The following is a 15,763-nucleotide window of genomic DNA, read 5'->3' as shown; positions in this document are numbered from 1 at the left end:
TATTATGCGAGTCCAAAACCCTAGCTATGTACACTATCTTTTCTTAAAGCTCACGTGGAGGTGTTTTTAAAATGATTAAAAACGCTATTAGAAAAAATGTTTTTGGAACTCAAAAACATTTGAAGTGTTTTCTATAAGAAACACATACTTGATGCTTTTTGTAAGAAGCATTTCAAGTACTTTTTCATAATTTACTTACATTTTTACAAAGAATTAGTTCCAAAAATATTTTCATCAAAAACGCTTTCAACCACTTTAAAAGCACTTCTAAATAAGTCCTTACTATCATTTTGTTTTTGTTTTGCAAATTTACATGATGGGTTGTTTTATTAACACCCCACATCTTTATGAATACACCCCACATCTAAAATGCGCCTCTAAAATTCCAACTTTGTCCTCCATTTTTTTGAAGCCACCCCATCCCCATAAACAAATGATGGCAAAAAAGCTAGCTCGATGGCCATGAGCCACCCATATAAGAGGTATCCGTCATCGATATTAGCACAGCCAAAACCCTCCCACGTCTCGGAAGTTAACAGCCAAGACAGACTCTGTAACAGACCGAGAATTGCCCAACACTCTTGATTCACACACCCTATCTCCCAATTCCCTATTACCTACCGACAAGTGGCGGATGTGAAACCCCATCCCAAATTATGTGTAATTTCATATTAATGAAATTAGGAAATTACCATTTTGCCCTTTATCCTCCTACCCTGTCCGGATTCCCCTTCCCTTTTTAGATTTTTTTGTTATTATTTTATAACTCTCCCTCCATCTTTGCTTGCCATGCGGCGCCACCCCCACCCCTATCTCCTTATCTCTTCTCTCCCTCGAACTCTCTCTCAGCTCACACTCTTTCTCCCTCTCGCAGATCTCTCTCGCGTCTCAATTCTCTCATCTCCTCTTGGTGAACTCACACACACACACACATACATACCTACACACCGACCACCACCATCACAACCACACCACCATCATCACCTGGACCTCCCCTCCCTACCTCACCTCTCCGATCTCTCTCTCGGCATTGTGCATGTGGCTCTTCGGTGAGGTAAGTCGAAATTTGCCCTAAATGTTCCTAGATCAGGTTTTAGTTGAGTAGTTCGCGCAAAATTTATATGCATGTTTCATATGTTCTCGGCATATGCATTCATTAAATGGTTTTCGTTACCCTCGGATGTCAGCCAACACGTGACCATCTCGATGTTCCCGGACATCGGGATCGGGGTGTGTCAGGATATATATATATATATATATATATATATATATATATATAGAGAGAGAGAGAGAGAGAGCATGGCGAGTGGCTGGGATTTTTTGCCCAGACACTGTGGTGGTTGGCAGCTGGTATAAAGGGGTGGATGGGGTTTATTTTGGACTTCAGAACTTAATTCGTCAAGGTAAAAACGGAAATTTAATTGAAAAAAATAAAATTATATGGTGTATTCATAAAATTGTGGGGTGTTAATAGAATTACTCTACATGATTCATGATTTCTTATGTGTTTATAGGTATTTTCATAAAGTGCAAAATAATACATAGGGTGAAGGTTGGAGTGATAAATGAATGGGGATTATTAGATAAAAGTCCATTAACAACATCGATTATCTTGTTAAATGAACAATAAAAACAAAGGAGTTTTAATAAAACACTCTCGGTACTGTTAACTTTTAACGAAAAACTACATTTTTACTTTTCCCTGGTACCATTCACTACACTTTTATTTGTCATTTTTCATTAAAACTAAATTTTTTTAAATTTTTTATTAATTTTCCTTAAAAAAAAAAAAATCTACCTTATTAATATTAACAAATAAACACGGTAAATTTTTCCAGCTTTGAAAAGATCAATTAGTGATGTTTTCTTCAAAAGAGATTTCTAATCATTTCAGTTTTGTTCAACAGACGTGTGTTGAGGGTTTGAATTTTTATGTCTACCCTAGTACTAGCTCCCTAGCTACTCATACAAATTTCTAAATTAAATAAAAGACAAATTTATTCAAAAATAAAATATAACGTGGACAAAAAATGGTATGTATGAGCATGGTCCAAGTTTCGGGTCGTGCATCAAACACAACTGGACCCTTTGTTTGTAACCAGTTGCTTTTACTCATACAAAATTTGCATGTCTATCATAAGATTTACAATAATACAATACATTGTCATGTAGAGAAAAGTTTATACATTTTCATGTTATGTCGATATTATTGATTCGACTCGGGCAAATTATAAGTCTGTTAGAACCATGTGGATGTGGAGCTACACACATAAAATTAGTACTCCATGTATTGTCTTTCTTCTTGTCCCTGGATGTCCTACCTGATTCTTTCTGCATGTGATCTAATATATTGTTTGTTCGTTAACCAGGGTAACCCTCACACCAAGTGGTACCACGTCTGGTGAGAGCAAAGTACAGGAAATTTTATTTAGTAATTTCATATGAAGCTCCCTACATACATAAAATTTTTCTCTCGCGAAATAATTGGTGCACACCAAATCTCTTCTGGTATACGTCTAGTTACTTTAGGGGGCGTTTGTTTGCCCTCACTAAGTTGGACTGGACCGGACTGGACTAGCTATTAGTCCAATACTGTGTTTGTTCCATGCTGGGACTAACATTAATGAGACTAAAGGGGACTAGCATGGACAAAACCCTTCACTAAGAGGTCTTAGCGAGACCCCCCAATAACCATGGGACTAGCTAAGACTATCCTCTCTTTCTCGTCCTCGTCATGCTCAACGACCATTCTCGACAGACTCCTCGTCATCTCCGTTCACCGAGGTCAATCATTAACTTTCCGACTCTTTTTCAGATCCATTTCACAACCAACTTTCATGCAAAATATACCAAATTAAAGTTGGGAGTGACAAGATTACGATTTTACCTGAATCGAGGCCAAAATGTGGTCGAATGTGGCTGGAAAATGGCCTGGAAGTCTCGGCCTGTTTGGGCTTCTTCAAATCCATGACAGATTCGAGCATTCAAAGCTAAGATCTCGGTCCAGGGATGGTGATGAATTTTTTGGCGGTGCTAACTTCATCCAATTTAACGAGGAAATCGTAGGAAAAAATGAAGAAAAAGATAAGATCATAATAAAATATTAATAATTTATATATTAAATAATATAATATTATAATTTGTTATTATCCAGCTTCTTAGTCCAATACTGCACCAAATGCTTCACTAAGTTAGTCCAGTTTAGTCTAGTCTAAGCCAGTCCAGTTTAGTCCTTGAAGCTAATCCAGTCCGAGATAGTCCGGCGCAACAAACGCCCCCTTATAGTTTTAAAATGAATAAATAAAAAAAGAATTTAAAAACGGAAAAAAACATGGTAGCTCACAAATAGAAATTTGGTATGCATAAGCCCTCTTTTGGTATTAAGGTGATTCTGAAAGAAATAACTATAAAAAAAAGATAGGAGCTTTTTTATTTTTGGTAAACATTCAGCTTCAGTTTTTTTTCATAATTTTGGATGAAAAAAGGCCAAAAACATAAAGCTGCAAAACCTAGCTTTGAAAAATCAACTTTTTTTCACATCTGTTTTACATAAAAATTTATCAAACATTATAATACTGTTTTTTTTTCTTTATTCAAAAGTACTTTTATAAAAAATTTTACCAAACACTCTACTATTTTATTTTACAACTATTTATTCTTATAATACAACAAAAATAATTTTTTTTCAAGGCACAACAATACTAAAGCAGGCAAACCAGCCATAAGTCTTTTACTTTTATCCCGTTCCACTGCGGAAAAAAGTACAGAGCTTTGGAGTCGATAGAAAGACTCTCACTTTCTCTCTCTGCTTTTCTCTCTCCTATTATAATACTAAGACTTGAAGTTTGTCACGTACCGTCGTGGGACTGGGTGGTTTGATCTGTCTGTATTCCCATCACAAAAGAAGAATGCTGTATATCAAATGTATAAATAATGATGGCTGGGGTAAATTAATAACGATCCATGTTTTTTTTTCCTTCGATCTTTTAATTTCCATACTCGCCTATGAAGCGTTTAGAAACCAATATTTTATGATAAATCCTCTTCCTTTCTCTCTCCCTCTTTCCATTTCTCTTCTCTCTCTCCTCTCTGTGTGTTTCTGTCAGAATTAACAAAGAAATTGCCAGCAATTAAGGGGAAGAAGCAGCAGCTAATCAGAAGAACTGCAAAAAAGTGAGATTGGTTATACAGAAATGAATGGTCTCTCACATCTTGAACCAGATTACTGTGAGTTTGTTGAAGTTGATCCAACTGGGAGATATGGCAGAGTAATTACCTCTCTCCCCCCTCTCTCCCCTCTCTCTGTCCTCATTTTCTTCTGTGAACTCTGCTTAAAGAATGAACCTTTTTTTACTTTTAATTTTTGTTTGCAGTACAATGAAATCCTTGGCAAAGGAGCTTCTAAGACAGTGTAAGACTTCAAGCTCTTAACTTTCTTCAAAAATTATCAAAACCCAGTTCAGTTTTCTCAAATTTTTGAATTTTTTTGGGGAATTTGGCAGATTTTTTTAATGATTGTTTCTGGGTTTTTTTTTTATTTTATATTTTTGTTGCAGTTACAGAGCATTTGATGAATATGAAGGGATAGAAGTTGCTTGGAACCAGGTCAAGCTTTATGATTTCCTGCAGAACCCTGAAGATCTTGAGAGGCTCTATTGTGAAATCCACCTCCTCAAGACATTGAAGCACAGAAACATCATGAAATTTTACACTTCCTGGGTTGATACTGCCAACAGAAACATCAATTTTGTCACTGAAATGTTCACCTCTGGGACCCTTAAGCAGTATGTATTTTCTGAGTTTTCAATTAACAATTATGATTTTTTTTTTTTTTGCTTACTTTCCTAAAACCAATTTTGTTAATCTTTTGTGGGTTTTTTTTATGTTAATTACTGATAGGTATAGGTTAAAGCACAAGAGAGTGAACATTAGAGTAGTGAAGAATTGGTGTAGGCAGATCTTGAGAGGGCTTCTGTATCTCCATAGCCATGACCCTCCTGTGATCCATAGAGATCTCAAGTGTGACAACATCTTTATCAATGGAAACCAAGGGGAAGTGAAGATTGGTGACCTTGGTTTAGCTGCAATCTTAAGGAAATCGCACGCCGCTCACTGCGTTGGTAACTTCGAATGATCCATCCTATAAGAATTGCTTCATAAATTGTCATACTTTGAATCAAATATGGATGTTCCTATGCAAATTTTGTTTATTTGGTAATTTGTGGAGTTAATTGGAACAAGGGAAAGTTATTTACCTAGAAGGTTAATATGTGTTTAGATTTCTTTTCGATTTTATTGAAGTAGGGACACCAGAGTTCATGGCTCCTGAAGTATATGAAGAGGCATATAATGAGCTAGTTGACATTTACTCATTTGGGATGTGCGTTCTGGAAATGGTCACTTTCGAATATCCGTATAGCGAATGCACTCATCCTGCTCAGATCTACAAGAAAGTTGTTTCTGTAAGAGGATTCTCTTTCCCTTTCTTTCTGGTGGAATTCTTTACTATCTTTACGAAAAATGTGATATCTAAGATTCTTTTCGCATTCTGTATTTCATAGGGTAAAAAACCAGATGCTTTGTACAAAGTTAAAGATCCAGAAGTACGAGAATTTGTTGAGAAGTGCTTGGCAACTGCGTCGTTGAGGCTCTCTGCGAGGGAGCTTTTAAATGACCGTTTTCTCCAAATTGATGAATGTGAATATGATTTGAGATCACTAGATTATGGTAGGCAGCTAGATGACATGGGTCCTCTTGCAAGGCAGCCTCTATTAGAGCTTCATCGAAGCAACAGTTCCTTTAGTAATGGATACTCGAATGATTACGATTTTGATGCCCCAAATGAGTGGACTGTTGATATAGAATCATCTGGAATCGAACTGTTTGAGCACCATGAGGATGATCATTCTGATGATGTCGACATTAGTATTAAGGGGAAGAGAGGAGAAGACGGTGGCATCTTTTTGAGACTTAGAATTACAGATAAAGAAGGTTGGCACAGTACTTTACTTTTTCTAGAGTTTATTTATGGATTGTCTATACGTGGAAACTAAATGTAGCACTTTAAATCCTATACTTTGCAGGTTGTGTACGCAACATTTATTTCCCATTTGACACTGCGAACGATACAGCATTGAGTGTGGCAACTGAAATGGTTGCAGAGTTGGATATCACCGATCAGGATGAAACCAGAATAGCAAATATGATTGATGGGGAAATTTCCATGTTGGTACCCGATTGGCAATCAGGACCAGGACTAGAGGAAACACCCCGGTTTGCTAATCAAAGCTTTTGTCACACTTGTGTTTCCAATCACACCTCAAGTGGTTCCATGACGGAGTATCTGTCGAACCACCCTAGCGCTAAGGACTTGCAAGCTCTTCAATGTTGTAAACATGGTTGTCCTTCAATGCACGGTCGTTTTGAGGAGGTTACATACCAAGCTGACGAGTCTGAGTATCATGTAACAAAGGGTGAACCAAATGAATCAGGCCAATCAGACTGCGTTCAATACCAAGAAATTTGGGGACAACAACAACATGAAAGTCGTGAACTTAGTTTAGTAGGCTTGAGACAGATCCATTTAGATGAAGAATATGAGAAAATGGATCACTTAGTCACAGTTGAAGATGAGCAAGATTCTAAAGTGGAAAACAATACGGCATCCGAGGCAAGAAATTCCATCAGAAACTTATCAGGTTTACATTCTATTTGCATGAGCCCGCCAATGTACCATGACCTCCCAGACAGTTACGAGAACGAAATTCAGAAGGATTTGAGATGGTTCAAAGCAAAGCACCAGATGGAGCTGAGGGAACTTCGAGATGAGCAATTAGGAATCATCTCAACATCTTTGCCGAATGCAAGTAAAGAACAAAAAATAGACAACGGGTTCTTATCATCTTTGGTATCAAACACAATACGAGGAATCAACAACACAGTTCTTTCGAAATCTTGCGCTTATGATCACCAACACTTAACTCCAGATTTTCATGCTAATCTTGAAAAGAGCTGCCCCAATTCGGAACCCCAAGGGGCCCGAAATTGCGAGGCGATGGAGTCTCCCAATGCGGCGAATGTGATCACTGGCAAGAGTCTGTACAGAGACTCACTGCTTCCTCACTCTCTTCGCAGGACAGTTTCTCTCCCAGTTGATGCTGTTGATTTATAAACTTGCAGAGGCACAAAGCATGTATTCTTTTCACAAATTCCATGCATCATGTATGGCTACCAAGGCCAGGCCACTCCTTTCTTCATCAAGGGATGTGGCTTTCCAACAAACTGGGATGATATGTATTTAAAAATTAAGGAAAACTAATGAAAAATGCTTGAAAACCGAGTATGTATATATGAGGAAAAATGTAAGTTTTGAGGCCTATAAAGATTGTGTTCAACTCCATCATATTATTACACGGGAGCTATTGGTTGTAAGGGAGTCATATATATTATGAGAGATTAGTGTCATTGGATGTATACAACCATGACAATAGAAACAGACACATTATTCAACAATTACATTTAACTGGTGATATAGTAGATTTTCATTTCAAGTTAAGATTCAAGACACTCAAAAGAAATACAGCACGAAAAAGTCCTTGATTCTAAAATTTGAATACAAGAGGTAAACGTGTCATCGTGGCCAACCTGACTTAATACGCATTTGTTAGGGACTTTGACTGAGATAGATTGAAAATTGAAAAGTAATCTGAATTGAATTATTGGCATGTCAATGCTGAGTTGGCCAAGGGGAGGTATTATCAGGATCTTTTGCAATGCTTCTGGTAAGACATACCTGGCCCCTCCAATATGTGTCAATTATGGAGTGGTTTATTCAATTGTTTTGGCCCCACAAGAACAAATGAATCATGCTTCATGTTCCATGCTCCATGCATGCTCTTCGACTTAACTTGCACATTCTGGTTGCCCGTATTTTATCACCTAAAAAATATTGGCCCTTTAATATGAACTTCCCTAAGGATGAGTCTTACCTTGAAAAAGACATCTAAGCTAATGCGAATCACATATCGAAACCATCAAACCATATCTTGTGCCAAAAGTTTTACTCACTCTTATGTTAAAGTGTTTTAATTTGACAGATTCACTTATAAATAAAAGATCTTAAGTTCAGTTTTTTGTGATTTAATCTAAATCATGCTAGATGCTACATTTAGTGTAAAATATATCTGTGTATTAAAAAAAATAAAAAACTCAAACTCCGTTTTTCATGTGTAACCATGCCAAACGAGGTGGTTTCAAGAATATAAATTCAAGTATTTGATGGATCTAGGAAAGTTGAGGTATTTGATTCAATTTCGATTTTAGATATAGATAATCAAAAATTACGTCATAGAGCATGCCATTTGCCTAGCCCCTTATATTTGTTGTTTCTCATTTTTGTACTTCACAATTTGACGCATATAAAGAAATAGTATGTCATAGATTTAAATGTGATACGATAAGATAAAATCTTTGCATTTGAGTTTGAATTAGAATTTGATTTAAATTCAATTGAAGAATCTATAAAAGAAAAGTCTTTTCACACGTATAAAATTGTAATTGACAAATTAGTAGCTACGACCATATTTTTTTTCCTTTTTGGGTTTATAAAAGTGGGTGGCAAAGTGGAGGCCAACTAGTCTTTTCGTTTATTGTTTATATTGCATTTGCTGCCTTTTATTGGGTGTTGAATTGAGACCAACTCAAATGGTTTTAGCATTGCATTACTTTATGGGAAAATCTAGAAAGTTATATAGATGCGTGAAGTGTTTGATATATATCAATTGAGGCATGCTAAAGATATCAAAATTTAAATTATTTTTTATAAATCATAATGTAACGTTTGAGAGTGGTGATTTAAAAAAAAAAAAGAGCATAATCATCAACTGCAAAAATCATCAAGGGGTGATTCAGGAGTTGAGAATGAATTTCAGGTCTGTATTTCACACAACACATTCTATGTTCGATTCCTGACGCTGGTGAATCACACGACATGTAAAGCTGAAATGCCTATGTGAATATTTCCAGCTACAAAAAAATGAACTGTCGTGGTGAAATCAACAACCATTGTTTTAGTCTAGGCCCTATTTAGGCGCTAGGCAGCTGGCTACCGTCCGATTAATCCTTAGACGTTTGAAAATTAAGAAAGGGCGTCTAGACCTCCTTAGACGTCCACTTTGCCCACTTAGTCCCATCTAAGTCGTGACTCTCACTTAGACAAAAAACTGGTAACTTTCATTTTTGCACTTTATTTTTGTTGAATAAATTGTGAGAGACTTGTTGAATACTTGAATGAACCCTTATCATGTGTTTGTTCCCTATATTTTCAATGTGTTCTACTATTGTCATCTAAAGGCACTAGGCGCTAGTCAAGTGCTAAGTTGGGGCCTAACACCTAGGCAGCTAGACACTTATGTATACTATATAAATATATTTACTTAAATTTGCCTAGTCCGTCTAAAACTTCTCCTGACCGCCACTGGACTCCAGCTCATTCCCTGATTAGTTCCTAACCTTTTTTAGAACCTCACCACCAACTCCTTATAGCATTTTTTATATCAAAATCAAGAAGAAGAAAGAAAAAAAAGCAGTTTGGTATTCCATACATGATCGGACGGTTTAGATTGTATTAATCAAAATCACAACTTTTTAAGCTTAATAAAACCAGATAATGATGGCAAAATGTCTGATCAACTTTTTGATAATTTGACTCCAAATAAAGGAATAAACCAAATCAAGTGTCCGGTCAGATACGGCTTATGTGCTTGATGCTACTCTAGACAACGATAGCCACATGCAGACGACCATTCCCAACAACCAATCAGTCAATGACAATATTATGATAGAAATTGAATCTTTAAAAGTGATCCAGCGTAAACAATGTTCTCTTTTGAATGGTTGAATCTCTTACATCGCTTGAAACCAACGTTCGGTAAAGACTGATGCAGCGATGATCACACCAGTAGATTGTCAAGTGGACTGTTCGACGAAAGGATAAAGATTTTTACTCCTTTGTGTTTAGGTACTGGTTGATCCCATGCAAGTGCAAACCCCATTGCATATATATATATATATATAACGCAGCGATGATCAGACCAGTAGATTGTCAAGTGGACTGTTCGACGAAAGGATAAAGATTTTTACTCCTTTGTGTTTAGGTACATGGGGTACTCCTTTGTGTTTAGGTACTGGTTGACCCCATGCAAGTGCAAACCCCATTATATATATATATATATATATATATATATATATAAAGGGACAAACTGGTGGCTTGACACTCCACCATTCAGATGATCGGAAAGACTCATAGAGACATTTCAACCTCTTCATGGCCACCATCATGCGATTCATCAACACTAAGAATTGAATCTAAGACGTGTTGTGGCATACGAGCCTAGGACCTCCTACTACTGAGCCACCCTGTGATGGTTAAACTCCATTATATAAGTCAGACTCATTTGAGTTTAGGACCTTCTACTACAAGTTGTGGCGTTTGAGCGTCAATAGAACTTGAAACGTGAAAGTGCCGTATAAAAACACATCCTTCTTGTGGTGGATTGAGAAAATGACCTCCACTGCACAAGATACAATCATGAAAACATGATTCGTTGTAAGAGAATTATTGAAGTTGGACCAGTCGGGTTCAACCCAAGGCAATCCACAGATACAAAGGGTAGCTAGTTCCACGTGTAGTGTCAGTTCATCCCATCACCGCAACCCCCCATCCCTATCCAAGATCCAACCTACCGCCGAAAGATGTAAAAAGAAGCCTTGAGAAAAGTGCCATCGGGATGCAGTTCCCACTTCCCAAAATGGTAGGGAATGTTAGGCAAACTCCACAATATGTGATGGAAGAAACTAGTCCTAAAGCTTGTCCCAACCCTTGACATGTCCTTTTTATACACCAAATCGGGAGAAACTTACCAACGCTAGGGATGCCATTGTGGTGATATCTCAAGCGAATCAAGCAATGCAATATGTGATTAGCTTGAGACATCACCACAATTGCATCTCAAGTGCATGAAAGTTCTACTCTTGAATGGGAGAGAAACTTTCCTACGCCTGAAATGCCGTTATGGTGGTATGCCAGGTGAATTGCACACTGCCAATGTGACAAAAGTTACTTACCTACTCCTGGAACATCATTGTGGCACTATTCCAAGTGAATCATGCGTTGCAATGTGTATTAACTTTCTACGTTAGTAGTGTGATTAACTCAGGATACAGCAACAATCGGATCCCATGTGCATGAAAGTTCTCGCTGACTAGATAACCGCTAACCGAACCAAACCATTAGCAACCTTAGCAATACAACTTTACAAGCTCATATATCGAAGGTATTGGAGCTTTTGTTGCATTAAAAGTTTACTAGTCTTCATTACTACAACAAACTTGAACTATATACTATAACTTGGGAAGGTATGTAGTCAAATTCTAGCTTTTGTCACATTACATTTGCCAAAGTACACCTATTACGAAAATGATTGAAATTAACACGACGAAACTCTATTCTAAATATAGATACCTCAGTATAAAATTACACGAAAGACACTCTTTCTAGACATGTATAATTTCTGTACATTGCGGATATCCCCCAATGAAATGGCCCTTCATCAATGACTCAATATGCAGTTCAGTTGTACCTCTTGCAGGATAGTGCAGGGTTGCCCGAATGTTCTCTCATAAAGGCCTCAAAAGCGGGTAGTCTTCAAGTAGTTCCCGCTCGGACAGAGTGTCAGTTTCATTCTGAGGAGTCCACAAGACCTCTACTGCCTGCAAGAAAAAGAACAAGATGTATATGTATCAGCTCAGCTCCGATTTAGCAGAAAAATTTGCGAGTTCAATGAAAGTATTGTTACCATTATTTTGCTCGAGGGAATGGATCCAAGCTTTTGCAATGCTTCCTTCAAGTCACCACTGCCGTTGATGGCAGGCAACTTATGCACTCCTTCAGCAGCCACCAATATTGTTATCTGATTGAAATTCAGACAGAAAACAGGTCAGATATTAACAATTCTGTTCCCTAAAACAATCCTGAAACTATTCAACTCAATTACGAAATTTTATGTTATTTCCTAAAACACTAGAGGAGAGAAGAATTTTTATGTTTGTATGGTATATAATCTCAGATGTATGATATAAGCATAGCAGTCACTACCAAAGATGAGGTCAAGAAACGTTCATCATCCCAAACGTTCATATTCACCAATACTTCCATGATAGGCCAGCAGGGCCTCTATAACAATGCTTAGATTTGGAAACACTGATTTTAATAGAATGTTCAGGGCTTAACTAGTAAATAAACAACACAGGTTCGTCCTTACCACTATATATTCATTGCGGAATCCATTAGCACTCCGGCTCGTTGAGCTTTGCTTTCTTATGTTGTTCACATTGACAAGTGTCTCTTCGTCAAATTTACCCCTCTCTTCGATAGAAAGCTGATTAAAGCTTTTCTCTGCATCCTCTACGCCTCGCTTTAGAGCAACCTACAAGCATGACAAAAGTTATAATCCATGTCCTTCACATTCCTCATATCTATATAAAGTTATACTTTCTGTTTTCCTCCATGCATCCATAACTTAACAATTATAAGAAAAACTCCAATCCAGATCGTGCTTCAGACATTATTCCACCAGACCAACGGTTTTGATTTCCTCTCACTTTTTCTGGTTAACAATAAATTTAAGGAGTATTCCACCGCCCCTCTATAAATAGGCACCGCCATGACACTATTATCTATGTTTTCATCAGCATAGATCATGCTTCCTCTCGCAATTTGTAAGAAAGCTTTGCATGTTTGCACGAGACATCAAATTGCATTAGTTTTAATCTTTAAAAGTTTAGCCTAAGCTGTTTAAATTACTTGACAAGTAGCTGCCACTACCATATGTTATCTCATACTTTATAGTGCCAAATATCTTAAGAGAGATGAATTCCTTGATTTATCATTATCTCTTCCTATGGGTTTCCACCATCTCTAACAATGGTAGGCAACAACAATGATGCACCAGATATCAACCAAGTATGCCAACAGATGATATTGAACTTACAGATGAATAACCGGAGATGCAATAATCAGGATGTCGTAGCAAAGCTAGTGTTGTCTCTGCAATTTTAGTAAAATTTGCATCAGAATCCCGGAAGGAAAAGAAATCAAGAATACAAAATAGTAACTTAACATTCTGGGTATGGTAATAGATCTAAATACTAGTTTAACTGAAAACCCAATCCTAAGAGCTCAGTTGTATTATGCAACTGTGCGTGAATAATAATATATATAGGTTCACCTGTCAAAACATAGCCCAAACCATCAGGGGTAGAAGTATCTGCAGTTTCAGCAATCCGATTAAGATCCCTTTGGAGCATTCGTCCCATGCCCAACAAACCAACCTTAGAGAAGGAGAAAAATTGATGGTGAAACAATAGAGAACAAAATGTTCGTTGCCATCCAACAAAAGAGTCTATAGAGTGCATATCACATTTCCAAAAATTAGGCTATAAAGTGAAATTACAGCACTAAATATCTAATTTCCAAATTGTATGTATGATCCCCTACTCTTATCCTCGTTTCAAGGTTAAAGCCAGTCGATGTTGCTATGTTTTACAAATACCGGCGCACTTTTCAGGGAGTAGCTTCAGATGCCTTCCTCCAAACCCCAAATACTCAGTTATCTTAAAACATCCATCCTCGAATGTGCTTACTTACAGCCATATCATTTCTTGATCCCCTAGTTTTTCTACTTATAGAACAATCAGCCCTACCTTTAACATGTACCGATCAAATAAGGCGAAAATCCCCACAGTTTGCCACTTCAGCACAAAAATCCTAGTTCTAACCCAAACCATCCATATCCAAATTGAATGCAATGAAGGGCAAACAAGTCATTGAACTTAATAAACGAACAAATGTCCAACCTAACAGTTCACGGGGTCATATGTATAAAGATCTCTAATTTAACAGAGGATTTCAAATTGCATAGCAGCAGCATGATAATATACATATATATACATACAGATATGTCTGCAGAGTGAAAATTACAAGCATTCAATCAAACCTGAAGCTTGAGAACGCTTGTTTTCTCAGTAGCAGTAAGCACACTTCCTTCAGACCGATCCGAAAGGAACCCGGAAACCAAAACAAACGCCGCAAAACCCGTCAAGATCAGGAAGAAGCTCGACCCGGCTCCAACTCCGAACCCAAATGCCGGCCCCACGTAAAATCCACCACCCCCGCCACCGAACCCGAAAGGCGAAGGCGCGTAGTACGGCGCGGAGTACGAAAAACCGGGCCTTGAGCCCGGAGTCCTCGGCACCGAGTAACTCCTCGAGGACGAAGAGGAAGACGACGAGCGCGAAGAAAACGAGCCTCCCCCGACCCGACCGCCCGAGGCAGCCAATGCCGAATTGGGATCGGACATCAGCAGCAGACCCAACAACACGGCGACCATTGCCGGCTTTCTCAACGCCTTCATAGCTTCCAACAGCTTTCCGGCGACAATCCCAATTGGGTTTACTGGGTTTGTTGCTGGTTGTGCTGGGTTTTCTTCAACGACAAGGGACTGAGATTTTGAGTCGGGTAACTGCTTAAAGCATTGAACTTTGAATTTGCAGGGGAGTTTTTGGATTTGGAAATTGAAGTTTTTGAATTTGATTGGGTTTGTGGGGAGGGGGCGGAGACGGGGGAGTAGATTGTGCTGCTTCCATTTCAATGGGTTGGGTTGGAGCAATGAAGCTGTTGCCGCCATTTGAAAACTGTTTTCGAGTCGAGCGTTTTTGGAATTCAGAAATCAAAAGCGTGGACGGGTTTTTGTTTTGAGAAACGGAATTTTGGAGGAGGAGATATCAGCTGGCCTCTCTGATTCGTTCAATCTCAGCCTCATTTTCTTCGTCCGTGTCTTTTTCTCTTGGATCAACCCATGAAGATAATAGATTTTCCACGTTAAATGTTTGACTTATTTTTATCTCCGTCCTTAAAATTTGATTTATCTCACTTTAGTTTCTCTCTTACTTAAAAATCGCCATTTTATTCTTTGAAATTCAAAGTTCGCTTAACTTTTTCCCCTAAAACTTGATTTTGATCTCATTTTACTCTTTGAAATTTGAAAGTCGTCTCTATAACACTCAAATTCGCTCCACATTACCGGATCTGTTAATTTCTTGTATGAGTTTGATTTGGATGCCCAGGGTAATCATTTCCTTTTTTATCTTTTCCATCTCTTCATTTTCTTTTAAATTTAATATCTTCTGATTGTTGAATGTCAACGCAAAGTGGAGATTTATAATCAAATTTATTGCACATGTGACATAGTCTTATTGGATGTTGGGTCCTACGTATGTTTTAAGAGACGACTTATAGGTTTCATGGGGAAGAGAGAGTCATAAGTCATAATGGACCAAATTTTGAATTTCATAGAGTAAAGTGGTGATTTTTAAGTTACAAGAGCAAAGTGAGATAAAATGAAGTTCCAGGGACGTAGCTAAATAAGCCTTATAAGAATGGGTTATTTTGACCACCTGATAAAATTCGATCCTGGACCAAAATGATAAAAATGGGTTATGTTCGGTGGACTTTTAGTTCGTCTAACCCCTCTGAGTTGCACTCCTAGTTGAATCGTGGACCGAGTTCTTGTTCGGCCCGAATCATGACTTGGTGTCCAAAGTCCGACCCGAATTATTTAGAGCCTTTGGGCCTGGCCTACAAAAAAAAAAAGAGTTAAACGTAGCTCGGCCCAAACCCACCTAGTATCGACCGTCTCCATCCTTC

At 37.8% G+C, this 15,763-nt stretch overlaps 2 protein-coding genes across 4 annotated transcripts; one reads left to right on the top strand and one right to left on the bottom strand.

The window, feature by feature from the left end:
• Positions 1-3,951: 3,951 nt before the first annotated feature.
• On the top strand, positions 3,952-7,342 carry LOC103954434 (probable serine/threonine-protein kinase WNK9). Of its 3 annotated transcripts, none has more exons than XM_009366268.3 (7): positions 3,952-4,268; positions 4,374-4,411; positions 4,557-4,784; positions 4,900-5,120; positions 5,305-5,462; positions 5,562-5,991; positions 6,084-7,342. In XM_009366268.3, exons 1-7 carry the CDS (start codon positions 4,194-4,196, stop codon positions 7,169-7,171), a joined length of 2,238 nt encoding a protein of 745 aa, XP_009364543.2. In that variant the 5' UTR covers positions 3,952-4,193; the 3' UTR covers positions 7,172-7,342. The 3 variants fall into 3 exon arrangements, with proteins under 3 accessions (XP_009364543.2, XP_009364542.2, XP_048433114.1); XM_009366267.3 differs by having other exon boundaries at positions 5,302-5,462; XM_048577157.1 differs by lacking the exons at positions 3,952-4,268; positions 4,374-4,411; positions 4,557-4,784 and having other exon boundaries at positions 4,982-5,120; positions 5,279-5,462.
• Positions 7,343-11,378: 4,036 nt separating this feature from the next.
• LOC125473833 lies at positions 11,379-14,956 on the bottom strand. The gene is made up of 6 exons (XM_048577156.1): positions 14,055-14,956; positions 13,287-13,389; positions 13,050-13,105; positions 12,321-12,485; positions 11,856-11,969; positions 11,379-11,769 (listed from the first exon to the last, which is right to left on the bottom strand). The coding sequence occupies exons 1-6, from the start codon at positions 14,742-14,744 to the stop codon at positions 11,677-11,679; spliced, it is 1,221 nt and encodes a 406-aa protein (XP_048433113.1). The 5' UTR covers positions 14,745-14,956; the 3' UTR covers positions 11,379-11,676.
• Positions 14,957-15,763: the final 807 nt, after the last annotated feature.

This window comes from the organism of the source record quoted next, unplaced genomic scaffold (genome assembly GCF_019419815.1).
Source record: "Pyrus x bretschneideri cultivar Hongxiangsu unplaced genomic scaffold, Pyrus_bretschneideri_v1 Contig11, whole genome shotgun sequence".
NCBI classification, from domain to species: domain Eukaryota; kingdom Viridiplantae; phylum Streptophyta; class Magnoliopsida; order Rosales; family Rosaceae; genus Pyrus; species Pyrus x bretschneideri.
The sequence above is the reverse complement of the archived record's forward strand: the minus strand, read 5'-3'. Positions and strand labels throughout refer to the sequence as shown.